This window comes from Phyllobates terribilis, unplaced genomic scaffold, assembly GCF_046119375.1.
Source record: "Phyllobates terribilis strain yellow unplaced genomic scaffold, ASM4611937v1 Scaffold_8__6_contigs__length_399053987, whole genome shotgun sequence".
NCBI classification, from domain to species: domain Eukaryota; kingdom Metazoa; phylum Chordata; class Amphibia; order Anura; family Dendrobatidae; genus Phyllobates; species Phyllobates terribilis.
In genome coordinates this window covers 250501352-250529235 of record NW_027362768.1, presented here as the reverse complement: position 1 = coordinate 250529235, position 27884 = coordinate 250501352, and the positions used below count along the sequence as shown (strand labels likewise).

Genomic DNA, 27884 nt, shown 5'->3' with positions numbered 1-27884 from the left:
TCGAAGGTCTTTTTGGATTCCTTTCCTCTTCCTCCATCTTTCATATATGACTTTGTGAACATTGGCCCTGTGCCTCACCCTCTGTCTGTGTGCACTACATTCTGTTGTAGTTGTTGTGAGTTACACGCTGTGTATAGTTGAGAGAGCAGTTAAGGACACTCAGGGTCAGCTGATGTTGAGTGGGGATGTCATTGCAAAATTTTAGGGTGCCAAACCCACGGTCAAGCAGGGACAAATTAGGTGCAAGTTAGGGATTTGCCTAGCTTGTATTGGAACTTACGGTGTGTAGGTTTAACATCTCCTCTGGTTTGTCCATCCCCGTGCAAGAGTTATAGGGCTCAGTCATAGCATATATACACACGTGGTCAAAATTGTTGGTACCCCTTGTTTAATGAAAGAAAAACCCACAATGGTCACAGAAATAACTTGAATCTGATAAAGGTAATAATAAATTAACAATCTATGAAAATGAACAAATGAAAGTCAGTCATTGCTTTTCAACCCTGCTTCCACAGAAATTTTAAAAAAATTTAATTCATGAAATAGGCCTGGACAGAAATGATGGTACCCCTGAAAATAATGTGACAAAAGGGACATGTTAAGTCAAGTTGTGTCCACTAATTAGCTTCACAGGTGTCTACAATCTTGTAATCAGTCAGTGAGCCTGTATATAGGGCTACAGATACTCACTGTGCTGTTTGGTGACATGGTGTGTTCCACACTCAACATGGATCAGAGGAAGCAAAGGAAAGAGTTGTCTCAGGAGATTAGAAAGAAAATTATAGACAAGCATGTTAAAGGTAAAGGTTATAAGACCATTTCCAAGCAGCTTGATGTTCCTGTGACTACAGTTGCACATATTATTCAGAAATTTAAGATCCATGGGACTGTAGCCAACCTCCCTGGATGTGGCCGCAGGAGGAAAATTGATGACAAATCAAAGAGACAGATAATACGAATGGTAACAAAAGAGCCCAGGATAACTTCTAAAGAGATTAAAGGTGAACTTCAAGCTCAAGGAACATCATTGTCAGATCGCAGCATCCGTCGTTGTTTGATCCAAAGTGGACTTCATGGGAGACGACCAAGGAGAACACCATTGTTGAAAAAAAATCATAAAAAAGCCAGACTGGAACTTGCCAAACTACATGTTGCCAAGCCACACAGCTTCTGGGAGAATGTCCTATGCACAGATGAGACAAAAATGGAAGTTTTTGGCAAGGCACATCAGCTCTAAATTGATGACAAATCAAAGAGACGGATAATACGAATGGTAACAAAAGAGCCCAGGAAAACTTCTAAACAGATTAAAGGTGAACTTCAAGCTCAAGGAACATCAGTGTCAGTTCGCAGCATCCGTCGTTGTTTGATTCAGAGTGGACTTCATGGGAGACGACCAAGGAGAACAAAAAGAAAAATCATAAAAAAGCCAGACTGGAGTTTGCCAAACTACATGTTGACAAGCCACAAAGCTTCTGGGAGAATGTCCTATGGACAGATGAGACAAAAATGGAAGTTTTTGGCAAGACACATCAGCTCTATATTCACAGATGGAAAAATGAAGCATATCAAGAAAACAACACTGTCCCTACTGTGAAACATGGAGGAGGCTCTGTTATGTTCTGGGGCTGCTTTGCTGCATCTGGCACATTGTGTCTTGAATCTGTGCAAGGTACAATGAAATCTCAAGACTATCAAGGGATTCTAGAGAGAAATGTGCTGCCCAGTGTCAGAAAGCTTGGTCTCAGTCGCAGGTCATGGGTCTTGCAACCGGATAATGACCCAAAACACACAGCGAAAAACACCCAAGAATGGCTAAGACGAAAACATTGGTGCAGAAGTCTCATTGACAGTTACAGGAATCGTTTGATTGCAGTGATTGCCTCAAAAGGTTGTTCAACAAAATATTAAGTTAGGAGTACCATCATTTCTGTCCAGGACTATTTCATGAGTTTATTTTTTTTTTAAATTCTGCGGAAGCAAGGTTGATAAGCAATGTCTGACTTTCATTTGTTCATTTTCATAGATTTTTAATTTATTACTTTTGTCAGATTTCAAGTTATTTCTGTGATAATTGTGGGCTTTTCTTTCATTAAACGAGGGATACCAACAATTTTGACCACATGTGTACTTATACATTCTCTTTTTTCTGATGTTTTATTACCTTTGTAGATTTTTAATCCTATTTTCTTTGCAAGATTATTGAGGCTGCCACTTTGCCGGAGGTGCTCCAACAAAACATCCAAAGATCCTTTTTATAGCCGGCACTTGAATGTAAGAAATCTAAAGCGTTCCTCCACCCTGAGCCTAAATGTGACTATACATTTCCCTTGTATGATCACAGTACCTGGTGCCCTCAATTCTAAAACTGTTGCCTCCCTGTTTCAGTTTCTTGGCACATTTTCCTCTTCTTCAAAATGGCCACCCAAGACACATAAGGCATCCTGTGAATTCTGAAACACAGCTCCCCTGCCTTTCCATTGTCGTAAGCAGAGCTGTGGAGTCGGTAAGCCAAACCACCAACTCGGACTCCTCAATTTCCCTGACTCCACAGCACGGCCGCACTACTGAGAATGTACATAAAGTGCAGCACAAATTCATCTCATCTAAAAGCCGAGATCCTAAGATCAGGAACAGAATAGACATTTATAGGACATCTCAGAACTTTCTCAAATTCTTCTGAAAACATTTAACACACATGCTGCATTGTACTAATGAACCAATTTATTATATGTTTTAGGAGTTGGCTTTGGTCCATTTTATACCGACTCCGATTCCACAGCCCTGGTTGTAAGATGTAGCAATGCCAACAATGGTGGTGCTGTTTCCATCCCACAGCAGAGGAAGCATAGGCTAGACTTTTCACAATGCACCCTAAAACTTTGTGGCAGCCATTTTGATGAAATGAAATCCAGCAGCCATGTCAATAGTCTATGGATGGGAGCCCTGTATACCACTTCACACCTGCTTGAATCTTGTGATCTGAAGGCCAATTGTGATGTCATCGTTGCAGTGTGAGATCACGCCAGGCCTACTAATCAGAAGAGGCATCGGGGATTCCAGCAGGACGGAGGCGGGACACCGAGCTCCTGTACAGCAGCCATGGACTGCTGCCACCGCTGCTGGACAAGGGTTCTGCGATTCAATTTGCTCATCTCTAGTAACCTTTTCTTGTGATCCTAACCCTACTAGACAGAAGGTGTTAGCCTATTGTATGAGCTTAGCAGCCAGCGTGAAAATGCTAAATTTAAGGATTGTTTTTTTTTTAATTATAATATGGAAAAAACACCAACAAATATTTGTATAAAGTATGTTTACCCTCAGATCTTGATTTATGCTACAGGTCATTTTCTGACGATGAATTCCTTTTAAAGGAAAGTCACCTCTGTTATGAAATAATTATTTTCATGTGTCTAGGCAGCTGGAGCTGTTCATGTCGCTTTATGCTGTTGGCTGATTTATAGTTTTTTTTCTCCCACACTTGCTTCATCTGACACACATGCTTGTAGTGAGCGTTCTCCACTCGCTTGGCTGAGTGATCAAGTCTTTGCAAATGTATTTGATTAAAAAATAAAGTTTCTGGCCATTGAGTAAGATGGCCCATCTCCTTACAGAATAACGCCAGTTATCTCCTCTGTGCTGCTGCCAGAATCTCCTGTTTCTGTGGGAGGCAAGAAACAGAATTGATAAACGAGGAGGAGGTGTCGTATTGTATGTTAGAAAAGCGTATATCTGCACAGAGATTGAAGCTTCAGAGACTGGGAGTTCTGTGGAAACTGTTTGGGTAAGAATACAAGGAGAGAACAACGGAAAGGACACCATTGTAGGCATTTACTACAGGCCACCTGGGCAAGCTGAAGATATGGATGAACTATTTATGTATCAAATGACCAAGTTCTCCAAAAAATATGACGTAGTGGTCATGGGAGATTTCAACTATCCAGACATTTGTTGGGAATCTCTCTCAAGTAAAACTAACAGGTCAAGCAAATTCTTATCCTCTCTTGCTGACAACTTTATCTTCCAAAAGGTAGGGGAGAAAACAAGGGGATCTGCTACTTTGGATCTAATCCTTATAAACAGGGAGGAAATGGTTGAGGAGGTAAAGGTGGCTGGGACCCTAGGAGGCAGCGATCATGCTATTATAGAATTTTGGATAACTAGAGGAGGAAGACATGTGAAGACTCAAACTTCAAGGTTAGATTTTAGAAAGGCAGATTTTAAGAGACTCAGAAAGAGAATAGGAGGGATCCAATGGCTGGATGTCCTTAAGGACAAAAATGTCCAGGAAGGATGGGAAATTTTTAAAAATGAGATTCTCAAAGCACAATCGTTAACAATCCCGAAAAGTAGGAAGAATGGGAAGCATTTAAGGAAACCAGGATGGATGAACACAGAACTTAAACACATGCTAAAAAGAAAGAAAGAAATGTTTATTAAATGGAAAGAGGGAGGCATATCTAAAGAAGATTATAATGCAGTCTGCAGATCCTGCAGGGCACGTATCAGGTTAGCTAAAGCTGACAATGAATTAAGGCTTGCAAGAGATGTCAAAAGCAATAAAAAAGGATTTTGGGGGTATGTCAAAAGTAAAAGAAAAGTCAAAGATGCTATAGGATTTTTACAGGATGAAAATGGAGAAATGGTAAGAGAGGATGTTGAGAAGGCCGAACTTTTTAATTCCTATTTTGCATCTGTTTTCTCTCAGAAAGAAAATGTAACATCAACTGATTTTCACTGTCCTTTTAAAGGAATAGAAGAATCCAAGTTATCTGTAAACAGAAAGATTGTGAGGGAATATTTAGCTAACATAAATGAGTTCAAGTCTCCAGGTCCAGATGAATTACACCCCAGAGTACTGAAGGAGATCGTAGAAGAAATTTTAGAACCACTCTCCATAATCTTTGAAAATTCTTGGAGAACAGGAGAAGTCCCAGAAGACTGGAGAAGAGCAAATGTTGTTCCTATCTTCAAAAAGGGGAAGAAGGTGGACCCAGGGAACTATAGGCCGGTGAGTCTGACTTCTATACCAGGAAAGATCTTTGAACAAATTATTAAACATCATGTATGTAAGTACCTGGATAAGAATGAAGTGATTAACCAGAGTCAGCATGGGTTTGTAACTAACAAGTCATGTCAGACTAACTTAATTTCCTTCTATGACAGAATCACTGACTGGGTGGATCAGGGAAATGCTGTAGATATAGTATATCTTGACTTCAGCAAAGCATTTGACAAAGTATCTCACACCATCCTTATTGAAAATATGACCAAGTATGCAATGGACCAGGCAACTGTTAGGTGGATTCATAACTGGCTTAGTGATCGGACTCAAAGGGTGGTTGTAAATGGCTTCACATCCAGCTGGATGAATGTCTCAAGTGGGATACCACAGGGCTCTGTCCTGGGACCTGTATTGTTCAACATCTTCATCAACGATTTAGATGAAGGAATTGAGGGTAAACTGATTAAATTTGCTGATGACACAAAGCTAGGAGGGATAGCTAATACTAGAGAAGAGAGAGAGAGGATTCAAAAAGACCTAAATAAACTGGAGCAGTGGGCAGCAACCAACAGAATGGTTTTTAACAGGGAAAAATGCAAAGTACTACATCTGGGCAATAAAAATGAAAAAAGCATATACAGAATGGGAGGAATAGAGCTAAGCAACAGTACATGTGAAAAAGACTTAGGTATACTAATAGATCATAGACTGAACATGAGTCAACAGTGTGATGCAGCAGCAAAAAAGGCAAATACAATTCTGGGATGTATTAACAGAAGCATACAGTCTAGATCACATGAAGTCATTATCGGTCTTTACTCCTCTTTGGTCAGACCTCATCTGGAATACTGTGTACAGTTTTGGGCACCACATTTTAAAAAAGACATAGACAAACTGGAACAAGTTCAGAGAAGAGCGACCAGAATGGTGACTGGTCTGCAAACCATGTCCTATGAGGAACGGTTGCAGGATTTGGGAATGTTTAGCTTGCAAAAAAGAAGACTGAGAGGAGACTTAATAGCTGTCTACAAATATGTCAAGGGCTGTCACATTGTAGAAGGATCATCTTTATTCTCATTTGCACAGGGAAAGACTAGAAGCAACGGGATGAAACTAAATGGGAGGAGACACAGATTAGATATTAGAAAAAACTTTTTGACAGTTAGGGTGATTAATGAGTGGAACAGGCTGCCACGAGAGGTGGTGAGTTCCCCTTCAATGGACGTCTTCAAACAGAGGCTGGACAGACATCTGTCTGAGATGATTTAGTGAATCCTGCTTTGAGCAGGGGGTTGGACCAGATGACCCAGGAGGTCCCTTCCAACTCTACCATTCTATGATTCTATGATTCTATGAGTCGCAGCCAGGAGAGCGGGGGTCCTATCGGTAATGGCAGAAGCGTCTGCTGCAGACGTCTTAATTGGTGCTGATTAAATGTAGTTTCCTGAAGCTATTGTATGTGAATATTCTTATAACATGACAATACAGATAAAGAAATATTATTCATTTATAGTAGAAAGAGAAGAGTGAGATTATCAAGAAAAATGTCTGCAGCTTTTTCATAAATTACCGCTGCATGTGTAATTTGTCTTTTGTTCCTATTTCCTGGGTTTGTTCTTCTTGCTGGTAGAAATTGCAGATATCTTCCTCTTTCTCCTTTCTTTGTTATCTTCCAATCCAGGGCAGGAAGCAAATTTAGCATTTCTGACCTTCTGACCTCTTAGGCTTTTAGGAGCTGCACAGGTGGCTCCCACCTTTAGATTTAGGCTACTGATCCATCTGTTAGATAAAAACAAAATTATCTACTATGCCACGAGGTTTTCCTGAAGATCACAGTAGGGCAAAATACCCTGTCATGAACTGTACAGCAATCAGACTATATAGACTTATTGCTAATGCTCCTGACACTAGCACAAAGTATTTCCCAGAATTGCTGGGAAAAAGATGGACAGTTCCATTACACTCCAGGTATTGGATATCCCCTGACTAAGCTTGGCCAAAATGCTCATTGATGCGTCACAGGCATGCAACTGTTCATGCCTTGTTGGATGAGTGACCTGTTTGAGTGTTTTCAGGACTTTTGCACTGCTTGTACTGTAGTTTTTCAGCTTCTACCCATTTGACTTCCTAATGCATACCACAGGTGTAGGGGTCATTTGTCTCTGGACGTCTACTTGCATTACTACACAGCTCAAAAAAATAAAGGGAACACTTAAACAACACAATATAACTCCAATTAAATCAAAATTGTGTGAAATCAAACTGTCCACTTAGGGAAGCAACACTGATTGACAATCAATTTCACATGCTGTTGTGCAAATGGAATAGACAATAGATGGAAATTATTGGCAATTATCAAGACACCCTCAATAAAGGAGTGCTTCTGCAGGTGGGGACCACAGACCACATCTCAGTACCAATGCTTTCTGGCTGATGTTTTGGTCACTTTTGAATGTTGGTTGTGCTTTCACACTCGTGGTAGAATGAGACGGACTCTAAAACCAACAGAAGTTGCTCAGGTAGTGCAGCTCATCCAGGATGGCACATCAATGCAATCTGTGGCAAGAAGGTTTGCTGTGTCTGTCAGCGTAGTGTCCAGAGGCTGGAGGCGCTACCAGGAGACAGGCCAGTACACCAGGAGACGTGGAGGGGGCCGTAAGAGGGCAACAACCCAGCAGCAGGACCGCTACCTCCGCCTTTGTGCAAGGAGGAACAGGAGGAGCATTGCCAGAGTCCTGCAAAATGACCTCCAGCAGGCCACAAATGTGCATGTGTCTGCACAAATGGTTAGAAACCGACTCCATGAGGGTGGTATGAGGGCTCGAGGTCTACAGATGGGGATTTTGCTCACAGCCCAACACCGTGCAGGACGCTTGGCATTTGCCACAGAACACCAGGATTGGCAAAGTCGCCACTGGAGCCCTGTGCTCTTCACAGATAAAAGCAGGTTCACACTGAGCACATGTGACAGACGTGACAGAGTCTGGAGACGCCGTGGAGAGCGATCTGCTGCCTGCAACATCCTTCAGCATGATCAGTTTGGCAGTGGGTCAGTAATGGTGTGGGGTGGCATTTCTTTGGAGGGCCGCACAGCCCTCCATCTGCTTGCCAGAAGTAGCCTGACTGCCATTAGGTACCGAGATGAGATCCTCAGACCCCTTGTGAGACCATATGCTGGTGCGGTTGGCCCTGGGTTCCTCCTAATGCAGGACAATGCCAGACCTCATGTGGCTGGAGTGTGTCAGCAGTTCCTGCAAGATGAAGGCATTGAAGCTATGGACTGGCCCGCCCGTTCCCTAGACCTGAATCCGATTGAGCACATCTGGTACATCATGTCTCGCTCTATCCACCAACGTCACGTTGCACCACAGACTATCCAGGAGTTGGCGGATGCTTTAGTTCAGGTCTGGGAGGAGATCCCACAGGAGACCATCCGCAACCTCATCAGGAGCATGCCCAGGCATTGTAGGGAGGTCATACAGGCACGTGAAGGCCACACTCAATACTGAGCCTCATTTTGACTTGTTTTAAGGACATTACATCAAAGTTAGATCAGCCTGTAGTGTGTTTTTCCACTTTAATTTTGGGGGTGACTCCAAATCCAGGCCTCCATTGGTTAATAAATTTGATTTCCATTGATGATTTTTGTGTGATTTTGTTGTCAGCACATTCAACTTTGTACAGAACAAAGTATTCAATGAGAATATTTCATTCATTCAGATCTAGGATGTGTTATTTGAGTGTTCCCTTTATTTTTTTGAGCAGTGTATAGTCTCTGGTTGCACTTAGCTGTACCATTGCATGCAATGGGCTTTAAAATGAATGTTGTCCCATCAGGAGTTGGTCTCCATATTTGATTGTTACGGTATGTGCACATGTTAAGTATTTGTGGCAGAAATTCCTGCACCATTTCTGCATCTCTTAGCAGGAAAAAATGCATTGTTTTTGATACATTTTTTACATGTGTTTTTTTTTGGTACAGATTTTTCCCCACTCATTAGTATGGGTGAAATCTGCTGCAAAAACGCTGAAAGAATTGACATGCTGCAGCAAATCTGCAAATGACAAATAAGCAACGTGTGGTCACGCTTCAGGATTCTCATTCACTTGCTGGCATCAGGAAACCCTTCAGGTTTTGTGAAAAATCTGCAGGAAAAAACTGCAACAAATCTGCAATGTGTGCACAGGCCCTTAATGTCTTTTTTATATGATATATTTCAACAAAAATGTTTGTACTTTATTATAAATAGATTTATAATCTCAGTTCTTATGATACTATTAGAAATGAAGCTCTCAAGTTCCTCAAAGGTGTTGTGCAGATTTGGCACGAAAGTCTGCATACACTGTGTGTGACTGCACATGAGAATCCTCACATTGTGCACAGCGCTCATTGTCAAGATTCTCCAGTGCCGGTGGCAAGATCAGGCGGTCATGTGACTGCAGGTATGCGATGTGCATATTCCCAGCCACATTTCGGCTAGACGTGCGTGGCCTCGCTCAGTTCTATTGTATTCAGTGGGACCACTCACGTCTAGTTGGAATGTGGTTGTGAGTATGCGTTTCGCATACTTGTGGTCAAATGACTGCAGCTTCTGGTGCTGGAGAATCCTGACAGTGTGCACTGTGTCCAGATTCACAAATCTGCAGTCTCCAAGAGTGACTGCAGACCTTTGTGCCAAACCTGGACAATCCCTTTAAGATGGCTCTAAAATGAGTATGTATATTGAATATATGACTGATCATTAGTTAGCAGATGCTGAAAGACATCTCAAGTTATATTCACAAATGATGATGCTATGGCCTCATTCAGAGATGTCCGTTTTTCATGTATATGTTCTATAAGTGGATTTCCCAGACTGAACACGTACCTATCATAGTCTATGGGGCTGCTCACTTATCCCTATTTATTTGCAGACTGAGTGTGGAGATGTGTCCATTTTTGATCTGAGTAACGGAGGGAAATCGCACATATACTGTAAGTCTGTGAGACAGTCAAAATCATGGGCAGCACATGGACCCCGTTTGTGTGCAGTCTGTGTGCTGTCCATTTTTAGCAAAGCAATGAGTAGACAAAGTTTTCTATTTCCTTCTTGTTTTTTTTTTATGACAAGAAAATCACAGATGAAGGACATCATAAAAATTGAAATACTGACCAAACACTGAGGAAAATCTGATTCAAAACACTGATGATTTTTTTTTTTCACTTATGTGATGAAACAGTCATCTGAATGAGGCCAAACTCAATGTACAAGCGACTAGAAATGTACATAGTTTATACAGGTGCTGTGTAAATTCATGTATTTTTTTTGGCAGGTGCGATGTCACTTGTTATGTTATGGGGAAGTGTTGCAGATATGATTGGAGGTACAGACGGTGTTCGGATGTGGTTGTGTCAGGTATAGGCATATGAACTTACCTGTGGAGATGAAGTAGTCGGCAGTCACAGTTAAATGGATTATTAGCCAAGTTAATTACTTCAAGGTCTTTGAAGTTTTTCATGTTAGGAAGATTCTGCAGGTTGTTGTTTTCTAGAAAAAGACTCTTTATATTTTTGCCAAGGCCTGCAAAAGCACCACTGGAAAGCTAAACAGACAAAGTAGAATTGTTAGATTCAATAATTTAATCAGTATGATTCATTTATTTTATAGTGCTAATTACGTATATTCAACAATAATAGTATTTTGGGTTGTGTCCGAACATGACCTAATCATTTCCAATCTCATGGTATTTAGAAAATATCCTGAAAACTTGCAGTTTTTATTGGCCACTGAGCATCATAATAGGCTGACACTTTCTGTTCTGTGGATGACACCTCAATATTCATCTGATTAGTAACATAGACACAATTACAATTAATGGTAACACAGGACACTATTTACGTTAGCTGGTGGACACCGCTTACTTCTTCTCCTGGGACAGTCACCTCTGCCCACATCACACAGCATGTCTGGATTACTTTCCCATGTGGCTTCTGGAGAGCATTTCTCTAAAAGCTGTTAACTGCAGCTTAGGCAACATAGCCACCCCATGACCATGTACAATAAATCAGAATATACAAATTGGAAAATAAAAACAAAATACTATTCATCACTATCCCATTTTAATTTATGGATAAGTTGCAAAGAAAAAGGTAAATATTTCCTTCAAATTTACTCGCAATGATCATATGAATAAACGTACAAGAGCAATCAACACAAATATATGGGCCCCCACCTTTCTTTATACCAGGGGTCTCAAACTCGGCTGGGTATATGGGCCGCACATGGAAAAAATTTTAATTTGGGGGGCCGCATTCTTTGTTCAATGTGACATTTTTAGTGATACCATTTTTTTTTGTGTACACCTTTTGAACATTTTTGCCGTGTTTATTTTTTTATGGCTTGGGTCGTTATGGATGTGGCGATAATAAATGTGCACTTTTTTGTGTTTACTTTAGTTTACATATAAAACAGCATTTTTAGTGCCCAATATTTTTTCATGCTTTATTTTATTTTTTATTTTTTTTACAATTTTATTTCCCCCAATTGGCCACATACAGTAATATTGTCTTACAATTAGCATCATATAGTAATAATGGAAAACATCTTGTAGTAATGTTCCCCATCCAAGTCCCCATCTTGTACTAATGTGCCCCATCCAGGTCCCCATCCTGTGGCTATGTGCCCCATCCAGGTCCCCATCCTGTGGCAACGTTCCCCATCCTGGCGCCCATCTTGTACTAATGTGCCTCATCCAGGTCCCCATCTTGGGGCTATGTGCCCCATCCAGGTCCCCATCCTGTGGCAATGTTCCCCATCCAGGTCCCCATCTTGTGGCTCTGGTCCCCATCTTGTGGCTATGTGCCCCATCCAGGTCCCCTCTTGTGGCTATGTGCCCCATCCAGGTCCCCTCTTGTGGCTCTGTGCCCCATCCAGGTCCCCTCTTGTGGCTCTGTGCCCCATCCAGGTCCCCATCTTGTGGCTATGTGCCCCATCCAGGTCCCCTTTTGTGGCTATGTGCCCCATCCAGGTCCCCTCTTGTGGCTATGTGCCCCATCCAGGTCCCCTCTTGTGGCTATGTGCCCCATCCAGGTCCCCTCTTGTGGCTATGTGCCCCATCCAGGTCCCCTCTTGTGGCTATGTGCCCCATCCTGGTCCCCATGTTGTGGCTATGTGCCCCATCCAGGTCCCCTCTTGTGGCTATGTGCCCCATCCAGGTCCCCTCTTGTGGCTATGTGCCCCATCCAGGTCCCCTCTTGTGGCTATGTGCCCCATCCAGGTCCCCATCTTGTGGCTATGTGCCCCATCCAGGTCCCCATCTTGTGGCTATGTGCCCCATCCAGGTCCCCTCTTGTGGCTATGTGCCCCATCCAGGTCCCCTCTTGTGGCTATGTGCCCCATCCAGGTCCCCTCTTGTGGCTATGTGCCCCATCCAGGTCCCCATCTTGTGGCTATGTGCCCCATCCAGGTCCCCATCTTGTGGCTATGTGCCCCATCCAGGTCCCCTCTTGTGGCTATGTGCCCCATCCAGGTCCCCATCTTGTGGCTATGTGCCCCATCCTGGTCCCCATGTTGTGGCTATGTGCCCCATCCAGGTCCCCTCTTGTGGCTATGTGCCCCATCCAGGTCCCCTCTTGTGGCTATGTGCCCCATCCAGGTCCCCTCTTGTGGCTATGTGCTCCATCCAGGTCCCCATCTTGTGGCTATGTGCCCCATCCAGGTCCCCATCTTGTGGCTATGTGCCCCATCCAGGTCCCCTCTTGTGGCTATGTGCCCCATCCAGGTCCCCATCTTGTGGCTATGTGCCCCATCCTGGTCCCCATGTTGTGGCTATGTGCCCCATCCAGGTCCCCTCTTGTGGCTATGTGCCCCATCCAGGTCCCCTCTTGTGGCTATGTGCCCCATCCAGGTCCCCTCTTGTGGCTATGTGCTCCATCCAGGTCCCCATCTTGTGGCTATGTGCCCCATACAGGTCCCCATCTTGTGGCTATGTGCCCCATCCAGGTCCCCTCTTGTGGCTATGTGCCCCATCCAGGTCCCCTCTTGTGGCTATGTGCCCCATCCAGGTCCCCTCTTGTGGCTATGTGCCCCATCCAGGTCCCCATCTTGTGGCTATGTGCCCCATCCAGGTCCCCATCTTGTGGCTATGTGCCCCATCCAGGTCCCCTCTTGTGGCTATGTGCCCCATCCAGGTCCCCATCTTGTGGCTATGTGCCCCATCCTGGTCCCCATGTTGTGGCTATGTGCCCCATCCAGGTCCCCTCTTGTGGCTATGTGCCCCATCCAGGTCCCCTCTTGTGGCTATGTGCCCCATCCAGGTCCCCTCTTGTGGCTATGTGCTCCATCCAGGTCCCCATCTTGTGGCTATGTGCCCCATCCAGGTCCCCATCTTGTGGCTATGTGCCCCATCCAGGTCCCCTCTTGTGGCTATGTGCCCCATCCAGGTCCCCATCTTGTGGCTATGTGCCCCATCCAGGTCCCCATCTTGTGGCTATGTGCCCCATCCAGGTCCCCTCTTGTGGCTATGTGCCCCATCCAGGTCCCCTCTTGTGGCTATGTGCCCCATCCAGGTCCCCTCTTGTGGCTATGTGCCCCATCCAGGTCCCCTCTTGTGGCTATGTGCCCCATCCAGGTCCCCTCTTGTGGCTATGTGCCCCATCCAGGTCCCCTCTTGTGGCTATGTGCCCCATCCAGGTCCCCTCTTGTGGCTATGTGCCCCATCCAGGTCCCCTCTTGTGGCTATGTGCCCCATCCAGGTCCCCTCTTGTGGCTATGTGCCCCATCCAGGTCCCCTCTTGTGGCTATGTGCCCCCTGTGCTGTTCTTCACACACATAAAATAGAAAAAAAAAAAGATGATTCTCACCTGTCCTCCGTTCCCTCGGCGTCCTTCCTGCAGATGTGGCCCGCAGGCACCACAGAGTCCGACCCCTTGACGATCCCGACCTGGTCCAGGAGGAGCCGCCACAGCAGCGCTGAATTGCCGCACAGAGACTGTTTCCCAGCACTGCATTTCCAATGCCAGCCGCCGGCCAATCAGAGGCCAGCAGCTGACATCTGCATATGGCAATGACGTCATACTCGCTGCGCCGACACGCAGATATCAGCTGCTGGCCTCTGATTGGCCAGCGGCTGGCATTGGAAATACAGTGCTGGGAAACAGTCTCTGTGCGGCAATTCAGCGCTGCTGGCGGCGGCTCCTCCTGGACCAGGTCGGGATCGTCAAGGGGTCGGACTCTGTGGTGCCTGCGGGCCGCGTGTTTGAGACCCCTGCTTTATACTATATAAGCCAAGGTGGCTTTTTGAGATTATATTATATAATGTCATGGCCAAAAGCAAAAGTTTTGAGACTGTCATATATTTTGATTTTTACAGTTTGCTGCTTCAGTATTTTTAGATGTTTTTAAAATTTGTATTGACAAATACATCAAGTTTATGCAAAGGCTCAACATTTACAGTGTGTACACTTATTTTTCAAGTCTTCTGCAACTGCAATCCACCCTGGCAGCTGGATATCAGCTTCTGTCCCACAGCCTGACTGATGACATCCTATTCATGACTAATCAGTGCTTGGAGTTCTGCAATTTCTATATTTTTTTTTCGCTCACTCACTTTTTGATGCTTGACCACAAGTTCTCAATGGGATCAAAATCTGGGGAAAAATGTCAACATTTTGTTCACCTACCACTTAGTTATCACTTTTGCCTTGTGACATGGTGTTCCATCATAGTGGAAAAGCCATTGTTCATCACCAAATTGCTGAACAAGCTCTGCACTGGTGTTGAACCAATCCCACAGCTGAATCTTCTTTAGGAGACCATCCTGACACTTGCAAGACTTTCTTGGGTGTCCAGAACTCTTCTTCACAGCAATTGAACCTCTCATTGAGGTTCTTGATGATCTGATAAATAGTTGATTGACCCCTTTACAGCCTGGGGCGTAATAGTATGCACCAGGCTGTCACCCCCTATTCAGTGCGGGCTCCGGCGCTGAGCCCACACTGAACCGGGCACATGACAGCTGATTCTTACAGCTGACATGTGCCCGCAACAGCCGCGGGTGGAATCGCGATCCACCCGTGGCTGTTAACATGTTAAATGCCGCTGTCAATCTCTGACAGCGGCATTTAACATCGCCGCACCGGAAGTGCGTCACTTACCCTGCCCATCGGTGACCCCGTCACATGATCGCGGGTCACCGATGCATGGGCATGACAACCCAGGGTCTGCAGCAGACCCCAGTGGTTGTCATGTAAAGATCGCTTTGAGCGCCACCTAGTGGTTGGCGCTCATAGCACAGGACCATTTCTGCTACATAGAGGTGATCTGCTCATCACCTCTATGTAGCAGAGGCAATCAGGTAATTGCTGCTTCTAGTCTCTTATTCCTATGGAGACTATTGAAGCAAGCAAAAAGTGTAAAAAAAAATGTTTTTAAAAATATTTAAAAAATTAAAAAAATATAAAAGTTTAAATCACCCCCCTTTCGTCCCATTCAAAATAAAATAATAAAAAAAATCCCACATACACATATTTGGTATTGGCGTGTTCAGAATCGCCAGATCTATCAATATAAAAAAAAAATTTAATCCGATCGGTAAACAGGGTAACGAGAAAAAAATTCTAAACGCCAGAATTACGTTTTTTGGTCGCCACAACATTGCAATAAAATGCAATAACGAGCGATCAAAACATCGGATCTACCCCAAAATGGTATCAATAAAAACGTCAGCTCGGCGCACAAAAAATAAGCCCTCACCCGGCCCCAGATCTTTAAAAATGGAGACGCTACGGCTCTTGGAAAATGGCGCCATTTTTTTTTTTCTTTTAGCAAACTTTGGATATTTTTTTCGCCACTTAAATAAAAAAGAACCTGTACATGTTTGGTGTCTACAAACTCGTAATAACCTGGAGAATAATAATGGCAGGTCAGTTTTAGCACTCAGTGAACGTGGTAAAAAAAATAAAAAAAAAATATCTGTGGTATTGCACTTTTTTCCCGTTTTCCCGTACACGATATGGTAAAACCAGTAATGTCGTTCAAAAGTCCAACTCGTTCCCCCAAAAATAAGCCCTCACACGGCCATATTGACTAAAAAATAAAAACGCTATGGCTCTGGGAGCAAAAAACGAAAAAGCAAAAACGGAAAATCCCAGGGTCCTTAAGGGGTTAAAGGGCAATCTTACAAACAGCAATGTCCCTGCCTGAAAAGCTCTTTTGATACACGACTACATGTGTTTCCTTGGAGCTGAGAATGGTTAACAGAAGACAACAATGATTTCAAGCACTAGCCCCCATTTAAAGCAACCATATAATTCAATGAGCATGAGTGCTAAGTGCCTTGTCTTTATTAATACTTTTGCCAAAGCTAACAAGTAGATCACTGAAATAATTTAAGCAAGTCATTTTTTGCCAGTGAGGAAAATCGGTGTAAATGGGGTTTTTGGAACGAAGTTGATTTTCATGACAAGGAATGACTGCAATTTTTTTCAATTGATCTGATCAGTCATCATAACACTCTAGAGTTAATGCAAATTGCCACTATAAAAACTAAAGCTGCCAATTTTGTGATAAACAATATTTGTGTCAGGCTCAAAATTTATGGCTAAGATTGTATGTAAAGTAGTAAAATACAAAAAAGTAATAAATTGGATACTATCGACATAAGCATATCAACCCGCAAAATGTAGTTAACATGTCAATAATGCTGCAAAATAAACTCTGTAAAAAATATAATTTAACAACAATTCCAGATTTAATTTTCATGCATACTTCCAAAATAAAAACTACAGCTTGTCCCACAAAAAAACAAGCCCTCATTCAGCTCCATCTACACAAAAAAAAGTTATGGGTGTCAGAATATGGTGACAAAAGCAGCATTTGCTATTGACATGATCATATTAACCCACGGAATAAATGTAACAAGACAATTATACCGTACGGTGAAGGGTGTTTTGTTTTTGTTTGTTTTTTTAAAAAGAAACAATAGAATTGCTTTTTTTTGTACTTTTTACCTTCTAGAGTAAAAAAGTGATCAAAAAGTCACATATACCACAAAATGGCAACAATGAAAGCTACAATTTGTCCTGCAAAAACATTTTCAGAAAATACTACCGTTGACATTGTTGACTTAAGTTTGTGGCCTGAATTCATTTTTAAGGACCTTCCGCTTGCCTCTAACTTTGTCATTGGTGCCAATGTGCACCATGACCACTGGGTCCTCACCAGCCCCTCCCAGCAATCTCTCATCCTGATGTGCAATATGACGAAGTTGAGCACTAGAAAAACAACACACTGTTCGAAGATCCTGATGATTGTGACAAATTGCCCTGTCTGTTCCCTAACAGTTGAATCCCCCATTATCAGCACCTGTCTGGTCTGCCCTCCACTCTCATTCCTTTATTAGTAGAGCACACATTCTCCTGACTATCTGAGGATGTGCCCTGCTGCAGCATTGCTACCCCCTTTACTGACACCCCCCTCTTCTGTCAAAGTGCAAAACTTGCCTTCTGTCACCCAGCTAGCTGCCTCATTGTCCTGCACCTCCATACTACCATCCCCCCACATCTCCAGTGTATGCCTGCTTAGTGACCAGCATACTCCTTTCCATGTTGTCAATGGATCTCAGTGCAAACTCCTTTCCGTATTGTCGACGGATCTCAGTGTTGAAAGTTGCTTGTTTAGATACCTTGGCTTCCACAGCATACATCTAGCATAGTAGTATGTACCCTCGATGGAATTGTCAATTATGCAGCTCATTTTACTAATCGTGATGACACAGATAAAAGTACAAGTTTATACAATACCACAAAAAAAACTCTGATTTCAAAGTCGCTGAATCTCAAGTCACATACTTAAAGCGGTTATCTGGGACTATTTATTTTTTCTCATGGGCCTACGAATTTACTGGCAGGTAATTGCTAACTCCCTGCCTGTTGTGCCTGGCGCCAACCTCAGCGGTCACAAACTGCTGCTGGTAATTATGAGGACTCTTGTGACGTCATCTCGTCAGAGCAGCTGCTTTTCTCTGTTGATAGGGTGTGAGTGCCGGTGACATGCTGATTGACAATCAGCTCACTGCTGCATAACTGCTGGGAGCCAACTATCAGTCAGCATGATGCCGGCAGTTATTCCCCCGTCGACAGAGCAACCCAGAGGAGGAAGAACTGCTCTATTGACATGAAGCTGCAGAATCGCCAGCAGGAGCCGTCTGTGACCGCTCTCAGATGGCGCTGGGCAGAATAGGCAGATAGTAATTCCCTGCCTGTCAGTTCTTAGCCCCATGAGAAAAAAATTAAATGGTCCCAGATAACCCCTTTAACACAAACTACAAGAACAAAACACACTCTCCAGCTCATTCACTCCTATTTTCAAATGCTTTTAAAGATGTTTTCTTGTCCTTTGCTGCGATGCTGCCTGCATTTCTTATCTCCATTTGAAAAAAACTACAGTCATCTTCTATCAAGTAGGAGACTGTGACCTTTTTTGACCAGTGGTAACATTTGCAGAACAAACATTTCTTACTGTACCTGTTGCAGTCTCATGTCATTTAGATATAGGTGCTGTAATGATTGAGATACTGGCAAGAATGCGCCATTTCCAATATTTTTGATGGGATTCTTGGATAGCCTAAACTCTGTTAATTTAGGCATTCCTTTAAGAGCTTGTGTTGGTACCTCTGATAGTGCATTATCATCGAGGTACAGTTGTTCTAAATCTTTTAAATTCCGAAAAGCGGTTGGAGCAATAGAATTAATTTTATTTCCGGTGAGATATAACCAGCGAAGTTTTTGTGTCCCAAACAAATTGTTGTTAGAAAGTGAGTCAATTGAGTTCTGTTGCATGTGCAGTGAAAACAGGTTTGGAAGAAGCCTAAATGTTTCTTTTGGAAAGTTAGTAAACCTGTTGTGATCAAGGAAAAGATAGCCAATTTTTGTAGCTCCCTGAAAGACCTCAGGTTTTAATGAGGAAATCTTATTATGTGATAAATAGACATAAACCAAATTTATCATCCCCATAAATGCTCCTGGCTGTATGTCATTAATCTCACAATTTTGTAGGTGCAGTGATGCTACATTTTTCAAATCCAAAAAAGAGCCTTTAGGAATAGAGTGGAAAGAATTTTTACGCAGATCAATGAGGGTTGTGTCCATATGGAAACCTCTGGGAATCTTCTGTAAAGATTTATTCTCACAAATTGCATGCTTGGCGTCGGTTTTGCAATCACAGCTTTGTGGGCATGGGTTTTTGTCATCTGGTTTTTCTGTGACCACTGATATTTTATAAATATCTTCTGGGAAGTTTCCACATTTCAGATCTATAGCTCTGAGGGAATCCAAGTGATCTGCAAGGAAATGGGTAGGGCCAGCGCAAAATAGATCAACTTTTAACCTTAATAAATCTGCCCATTCTTTAAAGGGTCTCAAAAAGCAATCACAGATGATCGTGTTTCCTGTTAAATCTAGACGTTTTAATTGTTCCACTCCAGAAAGTGGTTGAATCGATCTGATCTGGTTGTTACTCATGTCAATGAAGGAGAGTTGTTTGCTTTTTTCGAATGCCTTATACGACACATCCTGCAGTGCCATGTTATTCAGGAGGAGCTGTTTAAGAGACGCCATTTGGATAGCTTCTTCTACAATGAAGGTCATTGGGTTCCATCCCAGCTCTAGCCTAGTAAGGCCAGACAGTCTTGAAAATGCTTCAGTTGGTAGATACTGTAGTTCATTATGATCGAGACTTAACCTTTTCAGATTTGGAAGTGCTGCAAATGTTTCAAGTGACACAATGCTAATCATATTTTTAGAAAGACTCATCCATTTAAGCTGCAGGAGTCCTTGAAAAACCATATCTGGTAAGTAGACCAAGAAATTGTCTTCGAGATTCAGAACGCTTAGAAATCCCAATTGGCTAAATGCTCCTGGCTTTATCTCCTCAATGCGATTTTTCTCAAGTATTAATTGTTCAAGAGATGAAAGTCCATCAAAAGACTCCTGCTGTATAAAACTTATGCGATTGTAGCCAAGATTGAGGTACCGTAGACGTCCAAGACCTCTGAACGATCCTTCCTCTATTCTTTCAATGCTGCAGTTTTGTAGACTGAGATGAGTTAAGTATGGAGTTGAAAGAAATGCTACTGAAGGGATTACTTTTAGTTGATTTCTTTGGAGAATTAGTTTCTGTGTGTACTGAAAAGACAAATATTAAGTGGTCACTGTCATTTTAAGAAACGTTGCATAAAGTAGTTATACAATCAAATATAAGAAACTTTCTGATATATCTTATAGAAATACACTTTTCCACTTCTGAGAGTGGAAAAAGCAAGATGGACTTTCAGCTCATTGAAGTATTAGATCAGAATAAAACTCCTGTTAAAGTCTATTATGAGACCATGGACGAAGGAGGAGCACTCAGCTCAGTGGGTGACAGACGGATCATGCTGCGGCATAGAGCAGTGATTTATCTAACTTTCGGGATGGATTCATTGCTGCCCTGCTCTGTGCTTCTGTATAGTTTCCCTAATGCTGCTCTATATTGTCCTTCATGCTGTTTCTGCTTCTCTCTATGTATTACACAGAGAGAGAAGAGCAAAAATCCCTTTCTCTGTGTGCTGTGTATCAAAAACATAGCACCTAGTCTCCACTCACTAGATCAGAGACAACTGAAAATGGAGATAGAACACACAAAGGAGTAAACTGATGAAAAATGCAGGATGCAAGTAATATACCGGATGCACATCATAATGGCCAGAAATATGGTAATTCCTCATGTGTACACTTGACTGCCTATTATAAAAAGTTAACTGAAGTAGCTTTTTAAAACATTTGCAACATATTTACAGACTGAAAATACATGTAGACACACTGTAATGTCTTATAAGCATTAACCCCTTCCTGACATAACCAATATCTGGTTTTGTGTTTTCATTTGTTTCTCCCCTTCTTCCAAGAGCCATGACCTTTTTTTATGTCCACTTATGAATGTTGGCTTGTTTTCTGTGGGATGAGTACAGGTTAATAGTCACATGCTCCACTTTACCCGCGGCTGTTAGAGGCAGATCTTGGTTGTGACAAGCAGCCATTATCTGCCAGGTATGGGGAGGGCTCACCCAGTGATCCCGCCAGATTCACCCGCTCCCGACTTCACATGTGTGACTGATCTGTAAGGGGTTAACATAATATTACTAGTGGATTCCAGGGCTTATTCCCCTCACTGAGCTCTCTCATATAATGTGCTGGTATAAGATGAAAGCAGGCTTGGACACAGGGCCGGCTCCAGGTTTTTCTGGGCCCCGGGCGAAAGAGTCTCAGTGGGCCTCTTTAACACATACCACGATTCATGATGCACAGATACCGCAGAGAAATATATATATATATATATAGTACAATGCAAAGATTTCACTTCTTACGTTACATGAGCGATATCTATTGTAAACTGTACAATAGCTCAGAAACCGGTGAATCGCTCCACACAGAATACTGGCCCCCATATAATGCTCCATACAGGATACTGGCCCCCATATAAGGCTCCATACAGAATACTGGCTCCCATATAATGCTCCATACAGAATACTGGCCCCCATATAATGCTCCATACAGGATACTGGCCCCCATATAAGGCTCCATACAGAATACTGGCCCCCATATAATGCTCCATACAGGATACTGGCCCCCATATAAGGCTCCATACAGAATACTGGCCCCCATATAATGCTCCATACAGAATACTGGCCCCCATATAAGGCTCCATACGGAATACTGGGCCCCATATAATGCTCCATACAGAATACTGGCCCCCATATAAGGCCCCATACGGAATACTGGCCCCCATATAAGGCCCCATACGGAATACTGGCCCCCATATAAGGCCCCATACGGAATACTGGCCCCCATATAAGGCCCCATACGGAATACTGGCCCCCATATAAGGCCCCATACGGAATACTGGCCCCCATATAAGGCCCCATACGGAACACTGGCCCCCATATAAGGCCCCATACGGAACACTGGCCCCCATATAAGGCCCCATACGGAACACTGGCCCCCATATAAGGCTCCATGCGGAACACTGACCCCCATATAAGGCTCCATGCGGAATACTGGCCCCCATATAAGGCTCCATACGGAATACTGGCCCCCATATAAGGCTCCATACGGAATACTGGCCCCCATATAAGGCCCCATAAGGAATACTGGCCCCCATATAAGGCTCCATACGGAATACTGGCCCCCATATAAGGCCCCATACGGAATACTGGCCCCAATATAAGGCTCCATACGGAATACTGGCCCCCATATAAGGCTCCATACGGAATACTGGCCCCCATATAAGGCTCCATACAGAATACTGGCCCCCATATAACGCTCCATACAGGATACTGGTCCCCTTATAAAACTCCATACAGGATACTGGCCCCCATATAACGCTCCATACAGGATACCGGTCCCGTTATAACGCTCCATACAGGATACCGGTCCCCTTATAACGCTCCATACAGGATACTGGCCCCCCATATAATGCTGCATGCAGGCTGTTACCCCCCACATAATGCCCCATACGGGCTGTCCCCCCCCCCTTATAATGCTCCATGCAGGCTGTTACCCCCCACATAATGCCCCATACAGGCCCCCCCCTTATAATGCTCCATGCAGGCTGTTACCCCCCACATAATGCCCCATACAGGCTGTCCCCCCCCCTTATAATGCTCCATGCAGGCTGTTACCCCCCACATAGTGCCCCATACAGGCCCCCCCCCCTTATAATGCTCCATGCAGGCTGTTCCCCCCCCACATAATGCACTATGCAGGCTGCCCCACCCCCTTTATAATGCCCCATGCAGGCTGTTCCCCACCTTATAATGCCCCATGCAGGATGTCCCCCCTTCTCTTTATACTGCTCCATGCCTCCATACATTAAAAAAAAAAATCAAATACTCACCTCCCTTCTCCTCACCTGCTACCTGCTGCCCGCTGCCCGCTGCCCGGGTCCGAACTCCAGTGTTGTCGGCGTCTTCCCGCTCAGCACTCCCTGTGACGGCTCAGGGGAGGGCGCGGTGTAAAGACATCACCGCGCCCTCTGACCTGAGACGTCACAGGGAGCGCAGAGCAGGAAGACAGCGGATCTGCGGAGGCACGGGGAGAGGTAAGTATCCAGCTGCCGGGGCCCTGAGCAAGCGGCGGAGAAGGGCGGGCGCTGACACCGCTCTCCTCCGCCCATAGCCCAGCGGGGTGCGCGACCGCCAGTGGGCCCCTCTGCCTGCTCAGGGCCCCGGCATTTGCCCGGGTGCGCCGGGTGCTGACGCCGGCCCTGCTTGGACAGCACCACCGGGAAATCTGTGAATCCTCCCGTGGGCCGTGCTGCTGGCCACTGACAAGCATGGAAGTCCCCTCCTATCCTAGCAGCAATGCACTGCTGAGCTAATCTGCATCCACAGCGACAGACTCGCTCCTTGCACTGCAGTGCTGATGCTATGTAATAGAGTCAGACTGACACCTTTACAAAAGAGGTGTCACCAACAGTGACATTGCACAGATCTCAATAAACTCACCTCTTCTGCCACTGTAGAATCAGATTAGCTGAGCAGTGCATAGCTGTGCTAGGGACACTTCCCCTGCAGAGATATCAAGGTGACCAGCTCCCATCAGCCTCATGTACAGTGTCCATTTTAGGACATGATCAGATATCAAACATCAGAATGATGTCAGTTTGAGGCTAAATACCCTGTCTGAGAACTGATTTTGATAAGTGATTCTGACGAGTGATTTTGATAAGTGACTTTTACAACTGTAATAATAATAATAATAATAAAAAGTAACTGTTCGCTGATGGGACTTAAACCCAAAATTCTGTGTCCCAAAGCCAGTGCACTAACCAGTGAGCTATAAACTCAGTTGTAAAAACCTAAGAGTTCTATTTGGTTATATGATTTTCAGTGCAAACTTGTCTAAAACTTATTGGGACTTATGCACAGACTGCAAGCAAACCAAATTCAAATGATGTTTGATTTTGATGTGTGAGTCTGATATGTGACTTTCTTCAAACATCAGAATCAGAATCACAATGACTTTTAGTCACCCTGAGTATTTTCATTGTTGATCTCATAAGACAAGAAAAGCTATCAGTTAGTATCACTTGACTGGATAGCGCAATCAGGGGTGGATTAAGAGTAGCAAGGGCCCCGGGCAGTTTAGAAGATGCGGGGCCCCCCCTCCCCTCCCCCCCCCACACACACACCTGATGTATTACATGTCACATGATCCCCTGTGATAGATCATGTGATAGTTCACGTGAAATTAATTTGCCACAATATTAATTATAATATTTTTTTTTAGGCTGTGTGCCCACTATGCGTTTTTTAAGCATTTAAGCAGCGGCAATTCCGCTGCAGAAATGCTTAAAAAATGCTTTGTAGAAGGCCTGCCATGTTCCCCAATGGTAATCCGCATGTATTGTGCACATGCTGCGGAAATTTCCGCTGCAGATTATCATTGTGGAAAAATCTGTAGCATTACCAATTATTTTCGCCGCCATTGACTTGCATTGGAATGCATGGAATCCTCATCACTGCATCTGTACATGCGGAATACATGCGTTTCAATGTGCGGATGGTACCCGGGTCTGGAGAAGAGGAGACTCTCCTCCGGACCCGGGTACCATAGAACCTGTAAAAAAAAGAATAAAATAAAAAATAAATATTATACTTACCTTCTGATGGCCCCCAGTGTCTTTATCCGATGCGTCCTGGCTTTCCGGCAGCTCGCGATGGTCTGAAAAGGACCTGCCGTGACGTCATTTAGTCATGTGACGGGTCATGCGACCGCTGACGTCGGCAGGCTATCAGAAGGTGATTATATATTTATTTTTTATTTTTTACCATTCTTTTACAGTCACACTATATAAATCCATGCTGGTTGCATGGATTTATATCGTGTGACCAAGTTGTCAAGCACTTTCATAGTGATGCTAAAATTGCTTGTAAAGCGCTTGTCAACCCGCATGCGGAAATGCATGTGAAGAACGCTTCACTTCTGCTTGTCCCTGGCAGGAAAAACGCATTTAAAATCTGCTTGTGTTTTTTCTGCCAGGGAGATGCAGAAACGCTCAGGAAAAAATCCGGAGCATTTCTGCATCATGGGCACATAGCCTTACATTAATTGTATGACTCAATATTGAGCACGCGTAGCCATCTATACACAGCAGGAGGCCGCACGGCGCCATCTATACACAGCAGGAGACCGCACGTAGACATCTATACACAGCGGGAGGCCGCACGTAGCCATCTATACACAGCGGGAGGCCGCACGTAGCCATCTATACACAGCGTGAGGCCGCACGTAGCCATCTATACACAGCGTGAGGCAGCACGACGCCATCTATACACAGCGGGAGGCTGCACTACGCCATCTATACACAGCGGGAGGCCGCACGGCGCCATCTATACACAGCGGGAGGCCGCACGGCGCCATCTATACACAGCGGGAGGCCGCACGGCGCCCCCCCAAGAGACAGCGGGAGGCCGCACGCAGTCACGCACACACAAACATATACAGACGCATAAACACATTTGAAACACAAAAATACATATAAACAGACATCACACAATGATATCTGCCCACACACACACTCACACACACACACACACGCACACACACTCACTCACACACACACTCTCACACACTCACCATCCCCCGGCTCCAGTCCTCCTGCTCCTCTCCGGTGCAGCAGTGCAGGCCAGGCGCGCACTGCGTGACATCACAGCTAGGAGACACGGCCGCGCACAGGGCCGTGTCTTCTAGCTGTGACGCGGTCGGGCCAGCACAGGGAAGTTAACTGCTTCAGTACTGGCCCGGGCGAAGAAGAGTAGCGGCCGTGCGCCGCTGCTGGGGGAGCGGTCCGGGGGCCCCCCCCCGCCACTGTCTGACGGTATGTGCCGCACATATAATGAGGGCAATCTGGCCATAGACACCCCGCCCCCTGGCGGTAGCCCAGATTGCCCTCATTATAATCCGCCTATGAGTGCAATCACTTGTCAAAATCACTCGTCAGAATCACTTATCAAAATCAATTCCCAGACAGGGTATTTAGCCTCAAACTGACATCATTCTGATGTTTGATTCTGATATCTGATCATGTCCTAAACTGGACACTGTACCCATGCAATGCTTTCACAGGGAGCGGATGGGTCACCATAGCTGCAGCGCATGCTGTGGCAGTCTGCACACCCTCACTCCTCTCTGGCACCTCCAAGTAGGAGCTTGTGCTGTGATGGTGCTATGTCACTGTAACAATGAGGCTGCTGCCCAGATATTATCACTCTTCTGCTGCTAATGGTGGCATCAAGAAGACTTCTTTGAGCTCAGAAGACTGGTAGGAAAAACTATGCTGCAACTTCAGCATCCTGTAGGATTAGCAGTTTTCATTTTTTTTGTTCTATTTAATGTGAAATTTGTATGTATAATAGAATAGTGGATATAGTATATAAAATCCACTATGTGTAAAGGCCCCGTCACACATAACGAGATCGCTAGCGAGATCGCTGATGAGTCACGTTTTGGTGACGCAATAGCGATCTCGCTAGCGATCTCGTCATGTCTGACAGGTAGCAACGATCAGGCCCCTGCTGTGAGATCGCTGATCGTTACAAAGCTTCCTGGACCATTCCTGGGTCGTTGCTCTCCCGCTGGGCAGTGTGCATCGCTGTATTTGACACCTTGTCAACGACTTCGCTAGCGATTCAGAACTGAGACACGTAGAGGTGCATAAATTGGACTTTTCTGCGTTCATCGTTCCCGATTGGTGGTCGCTACTGCGTCCTTGTTTTTTCAGATCCCACCAGCGTTCTCCGGCTGTGACTCCACTTTGAACAAATCAGACATCTTTAGCAAAGTAGGTATTGTTTGGGGTCTCAAATGAGTTTCCATTTTTAATTCATTTATAGGACATCTGCCAATTATCTGCTATCATTGCTCTTCAGGGAGGGAGGGCTTGGCTTCAATAGCGATCTCGTTAGCGATCAAGTTATGTGTGACTGGGCACCAGGACCGTTAAAATACTGGCAGCAGTTGTCGCGGCAGGTCTTCGCATCATGGGTGTTTCTGCCATGTCCCACTGGTTGAAGGCCTGCAATTGCAGGATAGTTTGCACGCTATTCACCGAGCTCCACTTCCCCATTGGCTCAGTCCACAAAGCCAGGCGGACAGTACGTAATTGCATCACGTCGACGAAGAAAGTTTTGAAGCGTGCAACAGGCCAAAAGAACAGAGTCTATTGATTTAAGCTTCATGTTAATTGGCGTATGAAAAACTCTGAAGCGGTTGGCCACGACAGCGTGTCAGAAAACGTGCTGTGTGCGTGTGTGTGCACGAGACCCCTAAAATATCTGCCCATGCAAAAGCATATATATACAGATAGAAGCCAAGCCCTCCCTCCCTGAAGAGCAATGATAGCAGATAATTGGTAGATGTCCTATAAATGAATTAAAAATGGAAACTCATTTGAGACCCCAAACAATACCTACTTCGCTAAAGATGTCTGATTTGTTCAAAGTGGAGTCACAGCCGGAGAACGCTGGTGGGATCTGAAAAAACAAGGACGCAGTAGCGACCACCAATCGGGGACGATGAACGCAGAAAAGTCCAATTTATGCACCTCTACGTGTCTCAGTTCTGAATCGCTAGCGAGGTCGTTGACAAGGTGTCAAATACAGCGATGCACACTGCCCAGCGGGAGCGCAACGACCCAGGAATGGTCCAGGAAGCTTTGTAACGATCAGTGATCTCACAGCAGGGGCCTGATCGTTGCTACATGTCAGACATAACGAGATCGCTAGCGAGATCGTTATTGCGTCACCAAAACGTGACTCATCAGCGATCTCGTTATGTGTGACGGGGCCTTAAGAGAGGGTC

The 27884-nt window shown here is 44.6% G+C and overlaps 1 protein-coding gene across 4 annotated transcripts in view; it reads right to left on the bottom strand.

The window, feature by feature from the left end:
• The window catches only part of CHADL (chondroadherin like), a 79545-nt gene that overhangs the window by 2829 nt on the left and 48832 nt on the right, over window positions 1-27884 (bottom strand). For 2 of the 4 annotated variants that reach the window (XM_073644140.1, XM_073644143.1), the window contains 3 exons: window positions 18510-20168; window positions 10422-10588; window positions 6356-6784 (listed from right to left, as the gene is read on the bottom strand). In XM_073644140.1, the coding sequence (XP_073500241.1) occupies window positions 6604-6784; window positions 10422-10588; window positions 18510-20168 (2007 nt within the window). In that variant the 3' untranslated portion in view covers window positions 6356-6603. Of the gene's footprint in view, window positions 1-2123; window positions 3662-6355; window positions 6785-10421; window positions 10589-18509; window positions 20169-27884 lie in introns of those variants that run through there. The other 2 variants (XM_073644141.1, XM_073644142.1) reach the window with 2 other exon arrangements.